Source organism: Nomascus leucogenys, chromosome 10 (genome assembly GCF_006542625.1).
Source record: "Nomascus leucogenys isolate Asia chromosome 10, Asia_NLE_v1, whole genome shotgun sequence".
Lineage (NCBI taxonomy): Eukaryota > Metazoa > Chordata > Mammalia > Primates > Hylobatidae > Nomascus > Nomascus leucogenys.
The window spans coordinates 62,885,212-62,908,790 of NC_044390.1; the positions used below are offsets into that span (position 1 = coordinate 62,885,212).

A 23,579-nucleotide genomic window follows, 5' to 3' on the forward strand; every position below is an offset into this window, starting at 1 on the left:
GCCCCTTGTGTAAACACAGGAGGGCCCCCACAGGGCCCTGGGGGAGGTCCGGGGTTGTGGCTCACACGCTTTCTTTACCTGTGCTCTCCCAGGGGGTGAACGCCCCTCCAGACTCAGGCTTCCCGGTCCGGGGTGGGGGGAGAGGGGGGTTGAGATTGCCTCACCTGTTCCCAGGCAGCCTCTCCCTCACCACAGCCCTGCCAGCCTGCACCTTGCACTTCCTGGTCCACGCCCTACCCACCATCCCAGCACCAGGGAGGGGCACAGGATCCTTTAAGAGGGGTGGGCGTGGCTGACCCAAGGAAGCAGGTGTGGGAACACCTGCCACCTGGCTGTTGGGAAGGAGGCAGGGCTCAGACCCTAGAGGGCAGGAAGCTTCCGGGGCAGTGGGGGCAGGACTGGTCTTCACTGGCATGGCGTCCCTGTCCCCAAACCAAATGCATTCTCACCTGCAGGCACCAATTCCCCAAGCCACCCCCCAATAACACACAGAGAGGACTGTCAGCATTCAAAATCTTTTTAATAAGAGAGTAGGATCCAGGGTTAGTTTTTGTAGCCTCGGCTGGCCCGTCGGCCTCTGGCACGCTCGAACTTCCGGCCCTTGGAGCGGACGTAGGGTCTGTGGGGAGAGGAGTGAGTGAGAGGGGGGCCCTCTTACAGGAGGCCATTGAGGAGTGGCACAGAAACACCACAAGCCTGTCACATTCAGCCCCAGGAGAGTCAGTGGCTGCTGGAAAAGCTTGGCAGAGTGGGAAGCCAAGGAGCCAGGAGGGGCTATGGAAGCACCTGCCCCACCACCTGGTGGGTCCCAGCCTGGGCTGGCAGAGGCTGGTGAACTGCACGCTCCCCAGGAGATGCCTTCTCAGGCCCTGGAAAACACAGCTCCAAGCAGTGTTGAAGGGAAAAGCAAGCAAGATGAGGCAGCTGAGAGTTCCAGAAGGCCTGAGGCTGGCTGGTACAAGGGACAGGAGAAGCAGCCCAAGTGTGGCCAGGCCTGGCCCTGCAGGCTGAGTCTGGGGAGAGGGCAGGGCTGGGGGCCTGATACTCACTTGGTGTGGCTGTGCGGGGTTCCTGGGGCCTTGCCAAAATGCCGGTACACCTCTCGGCCCTTGCGAGGACCTAGGAAAGGGGAAGGAGAAGCAGGTGAGACAGGGATCTGGCGCCCAGCTTCTGGCCTCCCAGATCCAAGAGGGTGAAGGCTGCCAGTAGCCACACAGCTCACTCCAACCCCGTCGACTACACATTACTCACCGGAGAGCAGGACAGTGCCGCAGCCCTTGGGGGAGTCCAGGGCCAGCTGGTCGAAAGTGAGGATCTTGCCCCCTGCCCTGAGGATGCGGCTGCGGGCCCGACTGGTCACGCGCAGTGCACATACCTGGTGGAGAGGACAAGGCTGGCGGGTCAGACCCCTGTGTGGTCACCCAGGGGCTGCCGGGACTCACCCTCCACTGCCTTGGCGCAGCAGAGCCCTGGTAACCAACACTATCATTTATCACCCGGGGCACCCTGGGCTGACAGCAGCTGTTCTCAACACTTTATCTCCAGGAACTTTTAACACCACATCCCTAGTGTTATGCTAGAAATAACAGCAAGGAACCTAGGCCAAAAAAAGACCTGTTCAGAGGTGACAAAGGAGTCTAGACTTGAGCCCAGGCTGTCTATCTCTAGGGGCCAGCACTAACAGTTTACAACTTGCCCCAGAAGAAGCTTGCCCAGGGGACCCCACCGTCAACAATGCCAGAGACGACCCACACCAATCCTCAAAGCCACTCAGACAGGCAGGATGCTTGCCTCACCAGCGGTGGCAAGACTGAGGATGGACCAGCACAGCACAGCACAGCAAAGATCTGATGGGTCTGCCCAGCCCCCGCCAGCTCACCTTCAGTTTGGGCACCTCCTGAACCCGCACATCATCCGTTATGGTCCCCACAACCACAGCCGTTTTGTTTTCCCGGCCAGGAAGCTTCATCTTCCGGATCTTAGGGTGGGGAAGACGTACATCGTAAGTCCTTCTGGTGTTTACATTTAGCCCCACTTCAGGCATCCCCGGACCAGGGCAGCTGTGCCCTCTAACGGGACCCCCCACTCACACCACACCCCTTAAACCCCACAGGCCTTCCCTCAGGTCCAGCTGGGGAAAGCTCCAGATAAAAAAAAAAAATGAAGACTGTTCAATAGGGCCTCCCTCAGCAGGGCCTTTGACATAAAACTCAGTTATGACTTGGGGCAATCTCCTGAAGCCACCAGGACACCTCCACCTCACAACGAGAAGGAGAGGAGGCCCACGAGCCTTGTCCGCTGCCCATGGACACTCAGTTCCAACCAACAGTCCAACTCTACGCTCGCGACTGGCTGAGACAAACCCTTGATGCCCCAGTTGCTCCCAGAGCTCCAAGTCCTGCCTCCGTTCCAGACAGACAAGACCCAGCAGCTCCCAGGTCCACCGTGCTCTCTGGACCAGCCACTCACCATCCGGGAAAGGGACAGAGGCGGCCGGTTGGTACGACTCATAAACAACCTCTTCAACACAACCTGGTTGAATGTGGAGTTGGTTCTTCTGGCCAGAAACCTGTACAACTGGAGGGACGGGAAGAGAGTGAGAAGCTGGGACAGCCCGCTCCCCCCGCAGCCTTCCAGTGAACGGGCAAACACATGATGATCGGGACTAAAAGAATCTTTATCCCTTTCCCCCAACCCACCGACGTAGAGGGAGAAAGCTGGCCCAGGTCCTTCCCGGCCAAGGACCTAGAAAATCCTGGCTCCACTTTTGAGCTGTACACAGCCTACAGGCTGAAAATACAAATGCAGGAGGCCCTGGGACAGAACCAGAGACCCAAGACAGCCCTGCAGGCTCCTGGGAGGAGCTTGGTGCCAGCACTAGAATGGAGGATCTGCAAGTCAGACCTGGGGTGACCCTTCCCAAAGACCTCAGGGGCCAGCCTCACCTTGACCAACAGCCTCAGGTAGATATCCTGGCTCTTGGGCTCCTTGCGCCGAACCTTCCGGTCCTTGTTGTGGCGGATGTCGACTCCCTGTGGGGGTGAAGAGGCAACCATGGACCCAATTACCCCCAACCATAGCCAATTATTACTTATTTCTGAAACTGAGAGCTGGGCCACAAGCCCAGCTCTGAACACACCAGCTCAAATCCCAGGCCCACCACCAGGAGACCTCTGGGCTGCCACTGATCCCTCTGTAAAAAGAGGCTATTTACAAAGCCTTCAGCCCACACAGAACCCGAAACATCCTAACACAGCAATCATATTAACTTAATACAAAAAGGTCAATTCTTTACAACTTGCATTTTGCAACAATGTTATCAAAACTGACTCCCACACCCGGAGGATAACCAAAAACATCAAACCAACGGCAGTAATGATGGAAACGAATCCTTATTCAGAACCTAGCCCTATTACTAGAACCACCTCTCCTACAATATCAGTCAATCCAACAACCCTTACCAAGTAGTGTCTTTTTAAAACATTGTTTTTAAAGTGGAGACAGGGTCTCACAATATTGGCCAGGCTGGTCTTGATCTCCTGGGCAAGGAATCCTCCCACCTCGGCCTCCCAAAGTGCTAGGATAAGAGGCGTGAGCCACCTCGCCAGGCTCCTACCGCCCTGCTGCCTTTCTGAGTAACTTAAGTTTTTCAGACTGTGTTGACAATTACATGAACTATTTACTAGCTCCACTGATGCAGCACTTACTGTGTGCAAGACCCCGTGATGAGAATTTCCTGTGAATTATTTCTTCCCAAATTCACAAACTTGCCAGATGAGATTACTGTGTACCCAACGAACAGCCAGACACTGGGGCAAACGCTCAAAAACCATCACAAGGTGGGAAGGGGCCTGAGACTCAGAGACCTGCCTGGTCCCCAAATCCAGTTATTCGACTCTCGATCCTCTCACCCGCCGCGGCCCCCATCGAACCCGACTTTCCATACTAGAAAGTGACAGGTCCGGATAGAGGCAGCAAAACCAAAACTAAGAGTGGCTGCGGGGACAGCCACCTGGGTCGGAATCCTAGCTCTGCCACTTCCTGGCTTTGTAAACCCAGTCATATTAGCCTCCGAGTACCTTAACTTGGTCATCTACTCAGTGGGGGCGGTAGGCTATGACTCTGACCCATCCCTGCTCTCCTGGCCCCCAGAGTAGGCCCCCAGGATCGGGAGTTGCTCCCTCCGCGCAGCCGCAGACCCCCTGCCGCCCTCCAGCGTGCCCCTAGCCCAAGACCACAGCGGATGGCAGCGGATTATCCAGCCCCGAACGCCGCAAAGCCAGCTCACCATGATGGCGCCTCCTGCTCGGCCAGGTCCGGAAAGAGAGAACAGTGCCGGGGTGGGCGGGGAAAGCCTCCGGCGAGTGGCGCCGTCGTGACGTCACATGGGTGCGACGCGGCGCTCTACCACGATCCGGACTTCTCTGTGGTGAGTTGGACGACTGACTAGTCCGGCGATAACCGCAGAGAGCATAGAGCAGAGGAACAAGCGCAACGTCCAAGAGGGAAGGGCCAGCACGTCGGGGGCCTCTCTGGCCCTACCCGGGCAATGTTCTCGATAGCTTTCCGGAAGAAAGGGATCTGGGAGCGAGATGTGTGGAGCCAGCACGACGCGTCGCGCGGTGACGCTCTGGCCCGACGCCGACGGCCTCTCAGTGGCTCCCGGAGGACCCGGCGGGCCCAGTGTTGGAGGTGAGGAGGCGGGGCTGGCAGGGCTAGTCGGGGCATCTGGAAAGCTCTGATTCCACGCTTCGGGCGTTTCCTTATCAGGTTCACCGCTCCCTTATCTCGCGCTGCACTTCGTAGGCGCAGCCGCTGCTTGGGAAGTCCTACTTAAGGTCTAACCCGAGATGATGTTGCTGCACCTCAATCTATAGCATTCTGTATTCCCATCCTTTGAGTTCCGCTTCTCCTTCTCCCCCGGCCCCTAGATGGCCCTTCCCTGACCTAGAAAGAGACCTAGAAAGAGGGAGACAGAGTTTCAGAGGGGAGGAAGAGTGGAGACCCCGTGGCTTGGGGGTGGGGGGAATGGAGGCCCAAAGGGTAGGAAGGAGACCTAGAAAGAGGGGTGAGATGGAGACCCAGGGAGAAGTAGAAGCAAAGAAAGATGGTGAGATGGGGCCTTGCAAGGCTATAACCAAATTCAAATCCTGGCTCTGCTAGTTACTAATGGGGTGATTGGGCAAGTCATTTAACCTCTCTGTGATCTTGGGAAAATCACTTAACTTCTTTGGGTCTTACTCTCCTTATGGACAAAAAGGGGATGACAACAGGCCTGGCACACAGGGTGTTTTTCAGGATTATGAAAGTTGATAAAACTGCTGAGGTCAATATTTTGCACGTAAGTGCTCCATAAAAATTAGCTTTCACTCCTATTATAGCATACATATTGTGTGCAACCAGATGGACTGGCTGGGGCAGTGATTAAAATGACTTATCTACTCTTCCCCCCGCACCAAGGGAGGCCCCTGCCTCTTGGTTCTCAGGCACATTGAGCCTGGAAGGGCCTCCCGCAGTCTGCTCTCAATGCTGCTCCTCACTCACCTTTCCTCCACAGAGCTGAAGGTCAGGCCAGGACAGTGAGACCTGACTCCTTGCTCCTACGAGCCTACTATGGCTTAAGACCCAGGGCCAGGGTCTTGTTGATGTAACAGAGCAGAGGACCAGCAGATGAATGGACACCTTGAAGCAGAGGAGCAGCAGGACCAGGTAAGGGACCATCTAAAAGCCAAGATCCTCATACTGTAGAACGACAAAATCCGAAGCTTTGCTTTTCTTTTTTTTTTTTTTTTTTTGAGACGGAGTCTTGCTGTCGCCCAGGCTGGAGTGCAGTGGCGCAATCTCGGCTCACTGCAAGCTCCGCCTCCCGGGTTCACGCCATTCTCCTGCCTCAGCCTCTCCGAGTAGCTGGGACTACAGGCGCCCGTCACCATGCCCGGCTAATTTTTTGTATTTTTAGTAGAGACGGGGTTTCACCGTGGTCTCGATCTCCTGACCTCGTGATCCGCCCGCCTCGGCCTCCCAAAGTGCTGGGATTACAAGCGTGAGCCACCGCGCCCAGCATCTTTTCTTTTTTTGAAAAAAAAAAAAGATTGGAGGCTAGGCGTGGTAGTTCAAGCTTGTAATCCCAGCACTCAGGGAGGCAGAGGCCTGTGGATCACCTGAGGCCAGGAGTTCGAGATCAGCCTGGCCAACATAGTGAAACTCCATCTCTACTAAAAATACAAAAATTAGCCTGGCATGGTGGTGTGCACCTGTAATCCCAGCTACTCGGGAGACTGAGGCAGGAGAATCGTTTGAACCTGGGAGGCAGAGGTTGCAGTGAGCTGAGATCACGCTGCACTCCAGCCTGGGTGACAGAGTGAGACTCCGTCTCAAAAAAAAAAAAAAGAAAAAACAGGGTCTCACTCTTGCCCAGGCTGGAATGCAGTGGTGCAATCACAGCCTACTGCAGCTGCAACCTCCTGGGCTAAAGTGATCTTTCCACCTCAGCTTCCCAAGTAGCCTCCACCATGCCTGGCTAATTTTTTTATTTTTTTAATTAATTAATTAATTAATTTATTTATTTATTTTGAGGTGGAGTTTCGCTCTTGTTGCCCAGGCTGGAGTGCAATGGCACGATCTTGGCTCACTGCAACTTCCGCCTTCCGGGTTCAAGCAATTCTCCTGCCTCAACCTCCCAAGTAGCTGGGATTACAGGCATGCGCCACTACCCCAGCTACTTTTGTATTTTTCGTAGAGACGAGGTTTCTCCATGTTGGTCAGGCTGGTCTCAAACTCCCGATCTCAGGTGATACGCCGGCCTCAGCCTCCCAAAGTGCCGGGATTACAGGCATGAGCCACTGCACCCGGCCAATTGTTTTATTTTTTCTAGAGACTGGGTCTCCCTCTGTTGCCCAGGCTGGTCTTGAACTCCTGGGCTCAAGGGATTCTCCCACCTCAGTCTCTCAAAGTGTTGAGCTTACAGGCATGAGCCACCGCGCCCAGCCTGGAAGCCCTTCTATAAGTGATTTCAGACCTTCTCTCCAGGCAGGTGTTCCAGCGGGATAATTTAGGAATCAGAGAAACTGAGGGGTTGAGGAGGATGCTTATTATTTATTATTTAGGTGCACCGGCCCAGTCAGATTAACATCGAAAAAGACTGAGCACCGAACAAAGAGTCAAGTTACCTTTTAAGTATTTTGTGGGGCTAGGGGGAGATCTGTACAGGGGGAAGCATATTACAGAAGCGAGAAACAAAGACAGTTATTCAATTGAGACATGCATTACATTGTTTCTTACTTTTCAAGGAAAAACATGTTTCACGACTTGAGTTTATCCTGTCTAGTGACCTTGCAGCTGCACAGCTAGAGAAACAGGGTCTTCACAATGCCTGGGAAAGGGAGTTAGATAAGGCTCACTAGCCACAAACAGAAAAACAGGCAGTTAATTTTTAAAGGACTCCATCTCTTTCTCTTCCTCAGGGGGAATTGGGTTTTTTACATACAACTGAGTTTTTGCTTACACATTCTTTAATTTCTTTTAATTCCTGTTTCAGTGTGAATAGCTTTCTCCCTACTTCCCAGACAGAACAGCTGATGCCAAGAATTCAGGGGCTTCCCAGCAGTCACACAGCAAGTGTGTGTGAGCTGCAGGGTCCTTTCTCCTTTTCCTCCTCCCTGTCCTCTCGTCTGTGTGACTTAGGCTCTGTGTTTGAATCTCAGCTTCTTTGCTCAGTGTCTCTGCCTTTCCTTCTCCCAGGGCCCCAAGCTTAGTTGTTGTGCTCCCGTCTCAGTCTTACTGGGTTTCTGTCCCCCTTTCTCTCTGTGTCATTCCTTGGCACATACTATCTGGTGCCGTTGCTACTGTGGGTTGGATGCTAGGTACATGATTTGGCAATAAGCAAACTTCTTCCTACATTTGTCTGGTTTTTTTTTTTTTTTTTTGAGACAGAGTCTTGATCTGTTGCCCAGGCTGGAGTGCAGTGGCATGATCTCAGCTCACTGTAACCTCCGCCTCTTGGGTTCAAGCGATTCTCCTGCCTCAGCCTCCTGAGTAGCTGGGATTACAGGCGCGTGCTACCACACCTGGCTAATTTTTGTATTTTTAGTAGAGACGGGGATTTCGACCCAGTGAGGTGGCTCACGCCTGTAATCCCAGCACTTTGGGAGGCCGAGGCGGGCGGATCACGAGGTCAGGAGATCGAGACCATCCTGGCTAACACGGTGAAACGCTGTCTCTAATAAAAATGTGAAAAATTAGCAGGACGTGGTGGCACATGCCTCTAGTCCCAGCTACTCAGGAGGCTGAGGCAGGAGAATCGCTTGAACCAGGCAGGCGGTTCAGTGAGCCGAGATCGTGCCGATGCACTCCAGCCTGGGTGACAGAGCCAGACTCCATCTCAAAAAAAAAAAAAGAGAGACGGGGGTTTCACCATGTTGGTCAGGCTTGTCTCGGACTCCTGACCTCGCAATCCGCCCGCCTTGGCCTCCCAGAGTGCTGGGATTACAGGCGTAAACCACCGCGCCCGGCCTACAGCCTACACTTGTCACTTTCTTTTTTTCTTTTTTTTTTTTTTTTTTTTGAGACGGAGTCTCGCTCTGTCGAGGCTGGAGTGCAGTGGCTCAATCTCCGCTCACTGCAAACTCCGCCTCCCGGGTTCGCTGCATTCTCCTGCCTCAGCCTCCCAAGTAGCTGGGACCACAGGCGCCCACCACCACGCCCGGCTAATTTTTTGTGTTTTTAGTAGAGACAGGGTTTCACCGTGTTAGCCAGGATGGTATCGATCTCCTGACCTCGTGATCCACCCGCCTCAGCCTCCCAAAGCGCTAGGATTACAGGCGTGAGCCACCGCGCCCGGCCCATTTGTCACTTTCTAGTGAGCTCTGTCCTTGTCTCCTAATGCATATCTCTTTCTCTCTATGCAATTCTGTTTCTAGGTCTCCTAATATATACTTGCCTTTCTTTCAATTTCACCATGTCTTTGCCTCGGTGCGTCTGTCAACATCTTCACTTTCTGTCCCAGTTCCTCCCAGCCCCTGGGCTTCCAATATTCTCTCCCTCCCTCACCTTTGACCTAGAGATACTGTCCCCATCTCTCTCTGTCTCTGTCTTGCCATGTGACTGGTTCATTCACTGGGCAGATGTTTATCTCATGCCGCTTCCATTCTGGTTTGAGCCTGAGGTAAATAAGTCTGAATTAATGAGCCTCTCCTTCCCGGCTTCCATTCCAGAAGTGTCTGTCTCCATCTGTCTCCGTGTCTGTCATTTTCAGGATTTTCTTGTATCCTTACCTTGCACATTCTCAATCCCACTGTTTTGGTCTCTTGTTTATATCTCTGCTTTTCTCTGGGTTTCTGACTCTGTAACTGTCCGAAAAGAAAAGTATCTTTCACTTTCCCCACTCTCCCTCCCCTCCCAGCTCTCTTACTGCCTCATCCGGCCTCTCTAGGTCTCTGCCTTGCTCTGTGTCTAGATCTCTGGGCCTTTGTTAAGCGTGTTAGAGTCTCTGTCTTTGCAACTAAAGACCTCCTCCCTCACGCCCCTTTTCTTTTGTGAATTCAATGGGTGGGACAGGCCCACTCTCCCTTAACAAAGATGGCGACAACGGCGCTGTCTATGGGGCCGCGACGTCGTCTCCGCTGCGCGTCGGCCCTCACCTACGATGGCGGCCAGTCTCCCGAAGAGCGAGGCCCCGCCCAGTTCTCGGTCTCTCCCGCGGCCGGTCCCTGTACCAAGCTCGCGAACTGACTGGCTCCACCCCCCGCGCCCTCGTATTGGTGCGGCCCAGGCCGGCTGCACGGCCATTGGCTGAGCGGATGCACATCCTCCCCCCACCCCTAGGTCTGATGGGGGCTGTTGGTGCTGACTTGCGGGACCGCCTGGAGGAGGACCCGGCGTGTGAGGAGGGTGCGGGGGTCGGGGCAGGGACCGGAGTCTAGGGGACTGAGGGACCAAGAGGAACAGAGACGCAGGCCCGGGACTGCGGCACCGGGGTGGGAGATGGAAATGGAAAACCTGGGACGGGACTGAACCCAGGCCTGGGACTGGGTTCTGGAAATAAAGTGCGGATGGCGGCTTGGGGGCCCAGGGCCAGACACGCAGGCCTATGGATTGGGGACCAATGGATGGAGACCCATGTCCAGGTCTCGGGGACCCAGGGACAGAGACCCAGGCCCAAGACTGGAGGACATCTAGGGCTATGTGCTTGAATCTGATTTGAGGTTCCCATAATGGGGCCAGGGCAGGTTTGGGGGTGAGGCAGACGTCCTGGACCCGAGAGAGCCGCTGGGGATAGGGGGGCAGATGTAGTTCCTAAGGGTGAGTCCACAGGCCGTGGTGGGGGGGTGTCCTGGCGCTCTGGGCCTGGGGAATGTGAGGGGCAGGACTGGCAGGTGGCTGGGCGGGGCAGTGGGGAACAAAGGTGAGCGAAAGGAGGAGGCAGAATCCAGGCAGAGGGCAGGGAGAGGGCCTGTGGGGAAGGGACTTCAGTCCTGCTCCCACCCGCTCCCTGGAGAGCAGGCGGCCAGACACCCAGGTCAGTGCTCAGGGGCCAGCTCTTGGCCCCTGCCCCTTGCAGGCGCTCGCATGTGGCTCCTCTCGGACCCCGTAGTCCCTCTGTCATATCCCTTCTCTCCAGCTGTCCTCATGCCTGCCTCCTACCCCTCCTATTTGCTCTCCCTTCCACTCTGTCTTGCCTTTCTTGTTGGGGTGAAATAGTCTTACTCTCTTAAGCATCTTTCATCAGCCTGGGTTTCACCTCATTGACCCTGTTTGTCTCCTCTCAGTGCTTCTCTGGCTCTCATACGGTATCTCTGTTGCGTTTGTGATTGTTTTGCTGTTGTTACCAACTGCACTGTATGGTGGCGGGGGTGGGGGGTGTGTCTCTCAGCCTTTGCATGTCTGTTTCTGCATATCCAATCCCACTATCCATTCCCCTTCCTGTGCCTTCTTTTCCCCCAAAGCCCGTTATCATCACCCAACCCCCTGTATATTTCAATCCTTTCTCTTGTTTATCTATTCCTATGAAGGCAAGGATTTGGGGCTGCTTTGTCTCCTGCTGTGTTTGCTAGGCCTAGCACCGTGATTGGCACATAGAGGGTATTGAATACTTACTGGGGAATAAATGATTGGATGTTTGCATGCCCGGGTCTCCAGCCCCCTCCGGGATGCTGGCCTTCCTGCTCAGCTGGCCTCTGTCCCGCATCCTCAAGGTCTGCCTGCACCTGTCTGAGCCTGTCTGTCTCTGGTGCTCCTGTCTCACCTGCCACTGCCCCTCATTGTCTCCTCCTGTCCACAGCCCCTGCCCCTCCCTGCCCCTGCCATGGGGTCCTGAACTCTCACCCCTTCTCTCCTCCCTTCCCGCAGAGGCCGGACCAGGAGCTGACCGGGAGCTGGGGCCACGGGCCTAGGAGCACCCTGGTCAGGGCTAAGGCCATGGCCCCACCCCCACCGCCACTGGCTGCCAGCACCCCACTCCTCCATGGCGAGTTTGGCTCCTACCCAGCCCGAGGCCCAAGCTTTGCCCTCACCCTCACATCACAGGCCCTGCACATACAGCGGCTGCGCCCCAAACCCGAAGCGAGGCCCCGGGGTGGCCTGGTCCCGTTGGCCGAGGTCTCAGGCTGCTGCACCCTGCGAAGCCGCAGCCCCTCAGACTCAGCGGCCTACTTCTGCATCTACACCTACCCTCGGGGCCGGCGCGGGGCCCGGCGCAGAGCCACTCGCACCTTCCGGGCAGATGGGGCCGCCACCTACGAAGAGAACCGTGCCGAGGCCCAGCGCTGGGCCACCGCCCTCACCTGTCTGCTCCGAGGACTGCCACTGCCCGGGGATGGGGGTGAGGCGCTGGGCAGCTGCTGTCCTGGGGCCACCTTGGTGTCGCTGCAGAATTTCCCCCATAGGCAGCTGTGTCTTTATTTTTCTGTGTGTCTGGGTGATGTATCTCTCTGGATCCATTAGGAGTGATACACAGGGATGGGCTACAGAAGGAACAAAAAGACAAGAGGGCCGGGTGTGGTGGCTCATGTCTGTAATCCTAGCACTTTGGGAGGCTGAGGCGGGTGGATCACCTGAGGTCAGGAGTTCGAGACCAGCCTGGCTAACATGGTGAAACCCCATTTCTACTAAAAATACAAAAAATTAGCCGGGTGTGGTGCCGCGCACCTATAATCCCAGCTACAGGAGGGTGAGGCAGGAGAATCGCTTGAACCCAGGAGGCAGAGGTTGCAGTGAGCCAAGATCGCGCCACTGCACTCCAGCTTGGGCAACAAGAGCAAAATTCTGTCTCAAAAAAAAAAAAAAGCACAGGCAGAGGTTGCATGCAGTGGCTCATGCCTATAATCCCAGCACTTTGGGAAGCCAAGGCAGGCAGATCACCTGAGGTCGGGAGTTCGAGACCAGCCTGGCCAACATGGCAAAACCCTGTCTCTATTAAAAATACAAAAATTAGCCGGGCATGGTGACGGATGCCTGTAATTCCAGCTACTCGGGAGGCTGAGGCAGGAGAATCACTTGAACCCGGGAGGCAGAGGTTGCAGTGAGCCGAGATTGCACCATTGCACTCCAGCCTGGGCAACAAGACCGATACTCCATCACAAAAAGCAAAACAAAACAAAAACGCAGGCAGAGAAAAGCGATTTACATCTGCTGTTCTCTTGCTAGATTTATGTTTCTGTCTCCTACCCTCTCTTCCCCTTTGCATGGGTCTTGACCACAAGTGAGTCACCCAGGCTGGTGAGAGCAGCAGCCTGAGACAGGACCAGGCACCACCCAGAGTGATGGGTGCCAACAGAGGTCTAGGGCTTCCCTGGAGTTCAGAGGTGGCATCTAATCCTGCCTGGGGCCCCTAAGGGCTGGAAGTAACCTGATCCTGGGTAATAGGTGTTCGGGGTGAGAAAAGTGGGAACGACAGCTCCGAACTACAGCTCCTCCTACACATGGGGACAAAGGGCATTTGGTTTCACACCTAAGCCCTGCCTTTGTCTCAGCACCTGGGAGGTGGGGCAGGGCTGCATACCTAGGCCTGGCCAGATGAGAGCCAGCAGGTTCCAGGGGCCAGCCCTCCACCAGTTCCACTGGGGGTTGTTTGAAGGGACTGTTTCCAAGGTGGGGGACCTGGGTCACTGGCCTCTGCAGACTCTAACCTCTCTCCACAGAGATCACCCCTGACCTGCTACCCCGGCCGCCCCGGTTGCTCCTATTGGTCAATCCCTTTGGAGGGCGGGGCCTGGCCTGGCAGTGGTGTAAGAACCACGTGCTTCCCATGATCTCTGAAGCTGGGCTGTCCTTCAACCTTATCCAGACAGGTAAGGGCCAGTGAGAATGGGGGCTGGGGGCTGGGACAGCTGAGTCCTAAGGGAGCAAAGTGGTGGGTGGGACTCCTGGGTCTATGGGGCTGGGGTGGGGCAGCCTGCCTGACGGCCCGGTATCCCACTTCAGAACGACAGAACCACGCCCGGGAGCTGGTCCAGGGGCTGAGCCTGAGTGAGTGGGATGGCATCGTCACGGTCTCGGGAGACGGGCTGCTCCATGAGGTAGAGCAGGAGCACCCTGCCCCTAGCCCTGGGCCCTGGAGGACTGCAGAGGCTGCCACCAGGACCCAGGCTTCTGGTCTCCCACCCTCCAGGTGCTGAACGGGCTCCTAGATCGCCCTGACTGGGAGGAAGCTGTGAAGATGCCTGTGGGCATCCTCCCCTGCGGCTCGGGCAACGCGCTGGCCGGAGCAGTGAACCAGCACGGGGGGTAGGTTGAGGATACCATGAAGGGAGGGATGAGCCCCTCCTGGGATGATAGGGATCCCTGTATCTCCCACTCAGCCAAACCCACAGTCAGTCAAGTAAATCAGCCTGCCTGTGGGATGCCTCACCCCCAGTTCCTGGACATTTTTGCCTGCCCGGTTCCCAGCTATATCCCTACTGCCCAGAACTCTGCCTGGCATGAGAGGCACTCAGTGAATTGTCGGGAGCAAATGAAAGAGATGACCGGCAACCTGGCCCTGTAAGGAGTCGCCTGGAGGTGGCCCCATGGCTGTGGTGGGCCTGGGCCATGGCCTTCCTGGTCTCATTGCCACCTGCTTCCCTACCTGTCTCTTTCCCCCACCCCTGTTTGCTCCTTCCTTCTGTGTGTCCGTCCATCTCTGGCTGTGAAGATTTGAGCCAGCTCTGGGCCTGGACCTGCTGCTCAACTGCTCACTGTTGCTGTGCCGGGGTGGTGGCCACCCACTGGACCTGCTCTCCGTGACGCTGGCCTCGGGCTCCCGCTGTTTCTCATTCCTGTCTGTGGCCTGGGGCTTCGTGTCGGATGTGGATATCCAGAGCGAGCGCTTCAGGGCCTTGGGCAGTGCCCGCTTCACACTGGGCACAGTGTTGGGCCTTGCCACACTGCACACCTACCGAGGACGCCTCTCCTACCTTCCCGCCACTGTGGAACCTGCCTCGCCCACCCCTGCCCATAGCCTGCCCCGTGCCAAATCGGAGCTGACCCTAACCCCAGACCCAGCCCCGCCCATGGCCCACTCACCCCTGCATCGTTCTGTGTCTGACCTGCCTCTTCCCCTGCCCCAGCCTGCCCTGGCCTCCCCTGGCTCGCCAGAACCTCTGCCCATCCTGTCCCTCAACGGTGGGGGCCCAGAGCTGGCTGGGGACTGGGGTGGGGCTGGGGATGCTCCGCTGTCCCCGGACCCACTGCTGTCTTCACCTCCTGGCTCTCCCAAGGCAGCTCTACACTCACCCGTCTCCGAGGGGGCCCCCGTAAGTCCCCCATCCTCTGGGCTCCCACTTCCCACCCCTGATGCCCGGGTAGCGGCCTCCACCTGCGGCCCGCCTGACCACCTGCTGCCTCCGCTGGGCACCCCGCTGCCCCCAGACTGGGTGACGCTGGAGGGGGACTTTGTGCTCATGTTGGCCATCTCGCCCAGCCACCTAGGCGCTGACCTGGTGGCAGCTCCGCACGCGCGCTTCGACGACGGCCTGGTGCACTTGTGCTGGGTGCGTAGCGGCATCTCGCGGGCTGCGCTGCTGCGCCTTTTCTTGGCCATGGAGCGTGGTAGCCACTTCAGCCTGGGCTGTCCGCAGCTGGGCTACGCTGCGGCCCGTGCCTTCCGCCTAGAGCCGCTCACGCCGCGCGGAGTGCTCACAGTGGACGGGGAGCAGGTGGAGTATGGGCCGCTACAGGCACAGATGCACCCTGGCCTCGGTACACTGCTCACTGGGCCTCCTGGCTGCCCGGGGCGGGAGCCCTGAAACTAAACAAGCTTGGAACCCGCCGGGGGCGGGGCCTACATTCCAATGGGGCGGAGCCTGAGCCGGGGGTGTGGCCTGGCTGCTAGAGTTGTGGTGGCAAGGGCCCTGGCCCCGTCTCAGGATTGCGCTCGCTTTCATGGGAGCAGACGTGATGCTGGAGGGTGGGCGTCGACACGGTTAAAGAAAAATGGGCTCGTCCCGAGGATAGTGCCTGATCAATGAGGGCGGGGCCTGGCGTCTGATCTGGGGCCGCCCTTACGGGGCAGGGCTCAGTCCTGATGCTCGCCACCTGCTTCTACCCGGCCAGGCTGGCTGAGGGCGGAGTCTGTTTTACGCGTCGCCCAATGACAGGACCTGGAATGTACTGGCTGGGGTAGGCCTCAGTGAGTCGGCCGGTCAGGGCCCGCAGCCTCGCCCCATCCACTCCGGTGCCTCCATTTAGCTGGCCAATCAGCCCAGGAGGGGCAGGTTCCCCGGGGCCGGCGCTAGGATTTGCACTAATGTTCCTCTCCCCGCGGGTGGGGGCGCGGAAATTCATATCCCCTGTTCGTCTCATGCGCGTCCTCCGTCCCCAATCTAAAAAGCAATTGAAAAGGTCTATGCAATAAAGGCAGTCGCTTCATTCCTCTCAGACCTTCTGCCCTTCCTCCATCCGACAGCCCGCGGGAGGACTCAGACTCCAGCACTTCCAGCAGCGCCTGCCCTCTATGGACGGCAGCCCGGAGCTGCCCACGGGCTGTAGCCAGTATGCCAGGGAGCTGCCCTCTTCTTCCACAACAGCTGGCTCTGGGGTTCTCAAGATTTATTCAGGATCGTGTTAACGGAGGCGGTGGGAGGATAGGGTCCCTGACGTGCCGGGGACACACACAGAGGACCCTCCCCGCCCCCGCAAGGGAGGGGGGAGGCTCGCTTTTTCTTAAAAATATAAATGTATTTATCTGCATTATCACGTCCCTGGGGCACCCAGCTGGCCGGCCCGTGGGCCACAGGGCAGGAAGGGAACAGGGCGTAAGTCTCAGCAAGGCGGAGGAGAGCTCCGCCAGGTGGGGATGTGGGGCAGCCTCACAGGGCCCCGTGCTGGGCCTGGTATCGGGACAGCACGGCGCGGTAGTGGGACAGCTCCTGGCGCACGGCCACCACTTCCTGCCGGAGCAGGGCGTTCTCCTTCTCCAGGAAGGCCGCCCGCACCGATATCTGGTTCTCCTTGAGCCGCCGGGCGTCCCGGGACCGCTTGGCTGCCTCGTTGTTCTTGTACCTCCGGCTCCAATATTTCTCATCCTGCAGGAGAAGAGAAGGAGGGCACTGAAGGTCCAGAGGGACCCAGGTTCCAGCGAGAGAGGAAGGGAGCCCCAGCAGCGGGGCCTAAACCACACCAGGTCTCTGCTGGGCTACGTACCCAAGGGTCTGCCTTTTTAGGGCCCTGGTTGCTAAGGAGATTGGGCCCCTAGCAACAGTAAAGGCATGAGATAGACCCCCACCCTCAAGCAACTCGCTTCAAGTCTCCACTCTGCAAAGCGGACCCCAGCCCTCCCCACATGATAAAGGCCTGCAGTTAGCTCCTGCTTGCTAAGGATGCTTGTTCCCTAGCAACAAGGCCTTCATGATCTGAGGGCTTCTCCCAATGAAGAGCACTGCCCTGCACATTGCCTTTCCAGATCCTGGTTGCTAAGGAAAGCTTGGTGCCCTGGTGATGGGGTTTGGTGTCCCATAAAATCCTCCCAGAGCTGGGGCCTTCTGACCTGGTTGCCAAGGCAACCTCATCCATCCTTGGCAAACAAAAGTGAGGTCTAAGTGGCTTCAATGACTGTGGCCAGTCTCTGACCTGCTGGCCTTGAACTGAGGCCAGAGAATAGCCTCCTCCCCAGCAGGACCTGAGAGAAGAGCTGTCCCTTAGGAAAGGGGACTATCCTGAGACCTCCCCAGAGGATTATACCTAAAGTCCTCCCATCCTGGAAGTTGGTTCCTAAGGAGGACTCCTCCTTAGTAACCAAGGACCACTGGGCTCAGAAAGATGCTCTTCACTCCACCATTTAATTAAAGCCCAGTTCCTGCTTGCGAGGGTAAATCCAGTCCCTAGCAACTGGGCCCTCTAGCAGAAACCACTGGTGTAGATCTGACTTACAGGCCAGTCCTAGGTGCTTCAAGTAGCTATGTCTTACACAAGGGTATGGCAAAGTCTTGTTTGTTTTTGAGATGGAGTCTCGCTCTGTCACTCAGGCTGGAATGCAGTGGCACGATCTCGGCTCATTGCAACCTCCACCTCCCAGGTTCAAGCGATTCTCCTGCCTCAGCCTCCCAAGTAGCTGGGATTATAGGTGCCCGCTACCATGTCTGGCTAATTTTTGTTCTTTTTTTTTTGAGACAGAGTTCTCACTCTGTCACCCAGGCTGGAGTGCAGTGGCGCAATCTCGGTTCACTGCAAGCTCCGCCTCCCGGGTTCACGCCATTCTCCTGCCTCAGTCTCCCGAATAGGTGGGACTACAGGCTCCCGCCACCATGCCCAGCTAATTTTTTGTATTTTAATACAGACAGGGTTTCACCGTGTTAGCCAGGATGATCTCAATCTCCTGACATGGTGATCCACCCGCCTCAGCCTCCCAAAGTTCTGGGATTACAGGCGTGAGTCCCCACGACTGGCCTGTTCTTTTTGTTTTTGTTTTTGAGATGGAGTCTTGCTTTGTCGCCAGGCTGGAGTGCAGTGGCACAATCTCAGCTCACTGCAACCTCCGTCTCCTGGGTTCAAGTGATTTTCCTACATTAGCCTCCCAAGTAGATGGGACTACAGACGTGTGCCACCACGCCCAGCTAATTTTTTGTATTTTTAGTAGAAATGGGGTTTCACCATGTTGGCCAGGATGGTCTCCTGATCTCGTGATCCATCCGCCTCGGCCTCCCAAAGTGCTGGGATTACAGGCGTGAGCCACTGCACCTGGCCCAGAATGACAAAGTCTTGTAACAGAAGCCCAAGCAACTCTTGCTAGGGAAGACTCCAGTAATGGCAAAAAACAAAATGATGCAAAGATGCAATGACTGCTCAAATCACCCCAAATCAGAAAGTGGCACTGGCTGCTAATGGAAGCCTGAAGTCTCCCACCAGTGAGAAGTCCAGGCCCAGGAAACAAGGCCTAAAGGGGCTGGCAGAGTCTGCATCCTAGCCAAATGCAATCACTCCAAAGGAAGTCCCACATCAGAGATCAAAGGCCTGCTGAGTAAGGAGAGATAGGCCACGGGCTGATATCCCATTGCCAAGGAAGACTGTCCTTCACAATTGTGCCCGGTGGAGCTCTGGACCCAAGTAATAGGAGAAGCTCCAAGTCTCTACAAGTAGACCTAGCAGAGCTGGCTGAGTCAGCACCCCACAGTGACACTGTCTTTTGTTTTAAGACAAGGTCTCGCTCTGTTGCCCAGGCTGGAGTGCAGTGGTGTAATCTTGGCTCACTGCAGCCTCAACCTCCCAGGCACAAGCAGTCCTCCCACCTCAGCCTCCCGAGTAGCTTGTAGAAATGGGGTTTTGCCATGTTGCCCAGGCTGGTCTTGAACTCCTGAGCTCAAGAGATTCTCCTGCCTCAGCCCCCCAAAGTGCTGGGATTACACGAGTGAGGCCCCTTGCCCAGTCGACACTGTCTTCATAAACCTCAGGCCCCTGCCCCCTTGTGCCCCGTGGCCAAGGAGGACTAATCCGTGGCTGCAGGCCGAGGCTGCAGCAGGAGAGGCTGAACACTAATCCCAATGAGAAGCCCAGGCCTGACTGTGAGAAAAGGCCCCTCCCTGGCTGTGGGGCATGTCTCCAGCCAAGTCTATGTCCCACGTCCAGCTCTGCTCACCTTCTGCTCCTCTGGCACCTGGATTTTCCTTGCCTTCTTCATGATTGGCTGGGGCTTAAGTTCCTCTTCTGAGAAGCGATGTCTTCGAGGGTCAAAGGTCTCATGGCCAGGAATGCTTGATAGGGCAAGATCAGCTGGGTCGGGTTCAAAGGTCATCAGCACCTCCACGGTGTCTGGGTCCACAGGGCTGGGTGTGTCCCGAGAGGTCAGGCCTTGGAGGAACAGCACGTGTCAGCTGAGTGTGTATTTTAGGGAGGGGGTTTCCTGAAGGTACCTCTTGCTCTGGTATCATAGCCACGTAGAAACCCTTCTGGAATCTAGCATAAATTCGGCCAGGGATTAATCTCCCTAATATAAAATATGAAGGTTCCCTTGGCCAGGCGCAGTGGCTCACGCCTGTAACCCCAGCACTTTGGGAAGCCAAGGCGGCGAATCACCTGAAGTTAGGAGTTCGAGACCAGCATGGCCAACATGGCAAAACCTCATCTTCACTAAAAGTACGAAAATTGGCCGGGTGTAGTGGCGGGCACCTGTAAGCCCAGCTACTAGGGAGGCTGAGTCTGGAGAATTGCTTGAACCCAGGAGATGGAGGTTGCAGTGAGCTGAGATCATACCACTGCACTCCAGCCTGGACAACAGAGCAAGACTCTGTCTCCAAAATAACAAGAAAAATGAAGGTTCCCCTAAGCCATAAAGAGGCTTAGAGATCATGGAGCCATATCCACCTTTACAAACAAGAAAACTGAGTCCCAGTCATAACTGACTTGCCCTAGGTAACACATGAATCAGGGCTATTGCTTCTACAGTTTTGTTTTGTTTTTTTTTTTTTTTTTTTTTTTTTTTTTTTTGAGACGGAGTCTCGCTCTGTCGCCCAGGCTGGAGTGCAGTGGCGCAATCTCGGCTCACTGCAAGCTCCGCCTCCCGGGTTCACGCCATTCTCCTGCCTCAGCCTCTCTGAGTAGCTGGGACTACAAGCGCCCGCCACCACGCCCGGCTAATTTTTTTGTATTTTTAGTAGAGACGGGGTTTCACCGTGGTCTCGAGCTCCCGACCTCGTGATCCGCCCGCCTCGGCCTCCCAAAGTGCTGGGATTACAAGCGTGAGCCACCGCGCCCAGCCGTTGCTTCTACACTTGATCTTAGCCAAAAGGCCGAGAAGCGATGGGGCTATTGCTTCTAAAACCTCAGGACTTCAGATGCACAGTCTAGCCTGAATCCTACTTACCGAATCCACGACCTAAGCTTAGACCCCAGACTGTCCAGAGAAAAAGAATCTACTGCACTGAAAAGCGCTGAAGTTAGAGTCTAAGAGCTACTCGCTGGGAAGAGTAAGGGAAGAGGAGGAGAAGCTGCTCTAAGGTTCCAGAAGATTGGTCCGAAAGGAGGCGCCTGTACCTTTAAGAACCAGCCAGCCCAGGCCAGCTAAGGACACAGGTTCAGGGCCGAGTCACGTGCTGACGCCTGCTTCTCTCCTCCTCCCTTCCTCCCAGGCCCCCCTGCCATCAGCGCCCTCACGTTCCCCCGGCCCCGCCCCCTCGCGCGCGAAGGCGCCTGCGCGAAGCGCGGAGGAGTGATGGGAGGACTCACGTGGCGCAGGAATGTGCGGCTAGGAAGGGTAGAGCCCTGGTTCGGCCCGGAGGTCGAACCTGGGGCAGGTGTGCCCAGGAATCCCCGACCTGCCGTCCATCCCTGGAGACCTCAATGTGCCCAAAGGGAAACATCTTTCCGCTTGCTCTTCCAGTCACTTAGCTCCAACTTCTCAACCTCCAAAGATCCCAACCCCCTGCTCTCCGGGGAGCATCGGCCTCCTGGACCTTCCCAGAACCCCCGCCACTGGGGTACCCACGATTCTGGGATCCCAGGCCTCTCCTAGGAATATAGGAAGCTTGGCCCTAGCCCCAATTGGAGGATCCAGAAACAAGATCCCTAACGTTTTCCCCTCTGAAGAACTCTGGGACCCGGGGCTACAGCACGCCCCACTGGGGGACCCAGGAACCTGGGCTGCCAGTTTCTTATGTCCTGAGTAAACAGAATTCTGTGCCCCTCCTTTGCCTTTGCCCCTATAAAGGACCTAGGGGCTCCAGTCCTATCCCAGTTCCATCGATTATGGGCCCAGATTCTGGGCTCAGTCCACTCCCCAGTAAATAACTCTGGTGTTCTGGACTTCCAGTTCTGGCTTCACGAGTATCCACATCCTTTGTCCCCACGTCCCACAGAAAAACCCACAAAATCTCATTGGGCCGGCTTCCTGGAATTTAGGGTTCCAAGTCTCTCCTCCCCTATGGATCCAGAAGACCAAGTCCCTGACCCATTAAAAGACACCGAATCTGGCCCCCTCCCACGACACCTCTCGACAACTGGACACAGAATTCGAGGCCGCAGCCGGGTCCCACGGTCCCAGCCCCGTCCCACGGTCCCAGCCCCCCAGCGTCGCACAGCCCCGCCCCCTGAGTCCAAGCCCCGCCCCGTCAGGACCCGCCCCGCCCCCTTCGCCGCACCTGCGCGGTGGCCGCTGGCGGCCCCGAGGGCAGCCCGGGCGGGGGCGTGCCCAGGAGAGGAGCGGGGGGAAGCCGAGCCGCACGAACCCGGCCCTGGGGAGGGTGCGGGCGTCCGCGCGGGCGACGGCTCCGGCGACGGGCCACCGGGGGGCGGCGGGCTGGGCGGGAGCCCGTGCTCCAGCAGGAAGGCGTCCAGGTCCACGTACTCCACATCGCCGAACGGCAGCGTGCGCTCCCATAGCAGTGGCGCCAACAGACCCGGGGCGGGCACCGGCCCCGGGCGCCCCCGCGGGGACCCGCCGCCCACCACCGCCCCAGCCGGGGCATCCGCCGGGCCCGCAGTCTCCAGGCCTGGCCCAGGGGTTGTGGCTGCGGGCAGGGCCGCCTTGCGCTCCTTTTCCTTCAGGAGACCTGCGGGCCGGGAAAGACAGGTTGGGATGAGGGTGAGGTGGGGGAGATAGAGATGGAGAAGAGACCCCGAGTCCGAGAGGAACAGGGCGGAGATCCAGAGAAAGAGGGGCGGGGGGTCGGAGAGAAGAGACGGGAGATGAAGGGACGGAGATGCAGAGTGGGAGAGAGACCCAGAAATAATGGAGATGGGGGTGGCAGAGACAGGTGGACAGATTCACAGAGATGGGGACAGAATGCCGGGAAGGGATAGAGACACAGAAAGACAGCGAACCAGAGAAAGAGGGACGGAAGTTCAGGAATAGGGGGGCAGAGACAGGGTAGGTGGAGGGTTGGCCAGGTGAGAGAAAAAAAGACAGCTCTGTAATTTCACTGTAATTACCCAACCCCCATCCCCTGCGCGCTGTACCCCCTTCCCCTCCCCCACCATCTGTAAGGGGCAGGAAGGGGCTCTATTCCTGGGGCACATTCCTCATCCCTAGACTCCATGTGACCCCATGACGCTCCGCCCAAGCCCGTGTCACCACCGTGTGAGCACCCGACACACCCCCTCCCTGGGACCCCAGAGGTCCAGACTCCCGGACCAAAAGGAAGAGGAGGCTGGGGCCTACACTCCTGTGAACTAAGCGGGGAGGACGTTGGGGACGTTGGTGCCTGGGTCCTTAGGGTGGACGGGCTTCAGAGCCGGCGCTTTTGGGTCCTGGGAGCTGAGGGATCTAGGGGCCTAAACACCTGAGTAATTGAGTAGATTAAGGTTGGGAAGATGGACTCCCCGCACACAGGAGGTTTCTATGGGCCCCCACCCCACGGCACCTGAGTCCCTAAGGGGGTAGGGTGTCCGAAGTGGGTGAGATAGGGGTTAGAACTCACAGCTGGCCGGCTCTTTGGGCTTGCTGGTCCCCTGCAGAAGGCTCCGCAGCCCAAGCAGCGCTCCCCCGCCAGGGGGTGTCCCGGCCGGGCCGCCCAGCAGCAGAGGGGCCGGGGTCCTGTCGCTCACAGGCCGCGCCATCGCCTGGCACCTGCCCCCAGGCTCACGGGTTCATGGAGAGGAGAAGGGCTGGCCTGCCAGTCACCAGCACACTCCAGTGGTTTGGACGAGTGTCTGCCCAGGGGCGGGCGAGTGTAGCCTGCAACCCTCCAGTATCCAGAACGCTGCAAATCCTAGGAGCGACGGGGATTTGAGGTCCTCGGTGCAGAAACGTGCAACTCAAGAGGGTCCCGGGAGATCATGCAGTCTGGGCGAGGGGGTATCCAGATCAAGCGGCCGGCTCTTTGCAACCGAGGGTGAGAGGGGACTCAAGGCGCTCCTTCTATAAGGTGGGCGAGCCTGGCTCTTGCAAAATCTGCAGCTCTCGCAACGGAAGGCGCTTTGCAATCTGCACCTAGAGGTGTGCGCGGAGGGGCGGAGGAGGGGGCAGGAGGAGGCGGCCGCCTTGAGGCGTGGCCAAAGCAAACTTCTTTCGCGGAAAAAAAAATCCAAACCAAAACACCCGACGCCACAGCGCGCGCCCCTCCTCCGGGTCCCGGCCCGGCGCGTCCAGCCCCGCCCGCCTCTATGGGCATGCACCCCAGCCGCGTGCCTCCCTCCGGCTGCAAACACGGGCCAATCGTCTCCGACCCCGTGAGACG

The 23,579-nt window shown here is 57.2% G+C and overlaps 3 protein-coding genes across 12 annotated transcripts; 1 reads left to right on the forward strand and 2 right to left on the reverse strand.

Annotated features, from left to right (window-relative positions):
- Positions 1–499: 499 nt before the first annotated feature.
- RPL18 (ribosomal protein L18) lies at positions 500–4,386 on the reverse strand. Its single transcript, XM_030820999.1, has 7 exons — positions 4,289–4,386; positions 2,946–3,032; positions 2,470–2,577; positions 1,880–1,978; positions 1,252–1,375; positions 1,050–1,119; positions 500–619 (listed from the first exon to the last, which is right to left on the reverse strand). The coding sequence occupies exons 1-7, from the start codon at positions 4,289–4,291 to the stop codon at positions 544–546; spliced, it is 567 nt and encodes a 188-aa protein (XP_030676859.1). The 5' UTR covers positions 4,292–4,386; the 3' UTR covers positions 500–543.
- A 58-nt stretch (positions 4,387–4,444) lies between these two features.
- SPHK2 (sphingosine kinase 2) lies at positions 4,445–15,852 on the forward strand. 10 transcript variants are annotated; one of them, XM_030820992.1, is made up of 7 exons: positions 4,445–4,692; positions 5,558–5,709; positions 11,347–11,818; positions 13,137–13,286; positions 13,420–13,514; positions 13,607–13,722; positions 14,129–15,852. In XM_030820992.1, the coding sequence occupies exons 2-7, from the start codon at positions 5,671–5,673 to the stop codon at positions 15,219–15,221; spliced, it is 1,965 nt and encodes a 654-aa protein (XP_030676852.1). In that variant the 5' UTR covers positions 4,445–4,692; positions 5,558–5,670; the 3' UTR covers positions 15,222–15,852. The 10 variants fall into 10 exon arrangements, with proteins under 10 accessions (XP_030676852.1, XP_030676853.1, XP_030676854.1 ...); XM_030820993.1 differs by having other exon boundaries at positions 4,660–4,838; XM_030820994.1 differs by having other exon boundaries at positions 4,683–4,770.
- Positions 15,853–16,006: 154 nt separating this feature from the next.
- DBP (D-box binding PAR bZIP transcription factor) lies at positions 16,007–23,509 on the reverse strand. The gene is made up of 4 exons (XM_003269740.4): positions 22,821–23,509; positions 21,543–21,953; positions 19,046–19,257; positions 16,007–16,499 (listed from the first exon to the last, which is right to left on the reverse strand). The coding sequence occupies exons 1-4, from the start codon at positions 22,957–22,959 to the stop codon at positions 16,284–16,286; spliced, it is 978 nt and encodes a 325-aa protein (XP_003269788.1). The 5' UTR covers positions 22,960–23,509; the 3' UTR covers positions 16,007–16,283.
- Between the last annotated feature and the right edge of the window lie 70 nt (positions 23,510–23,579).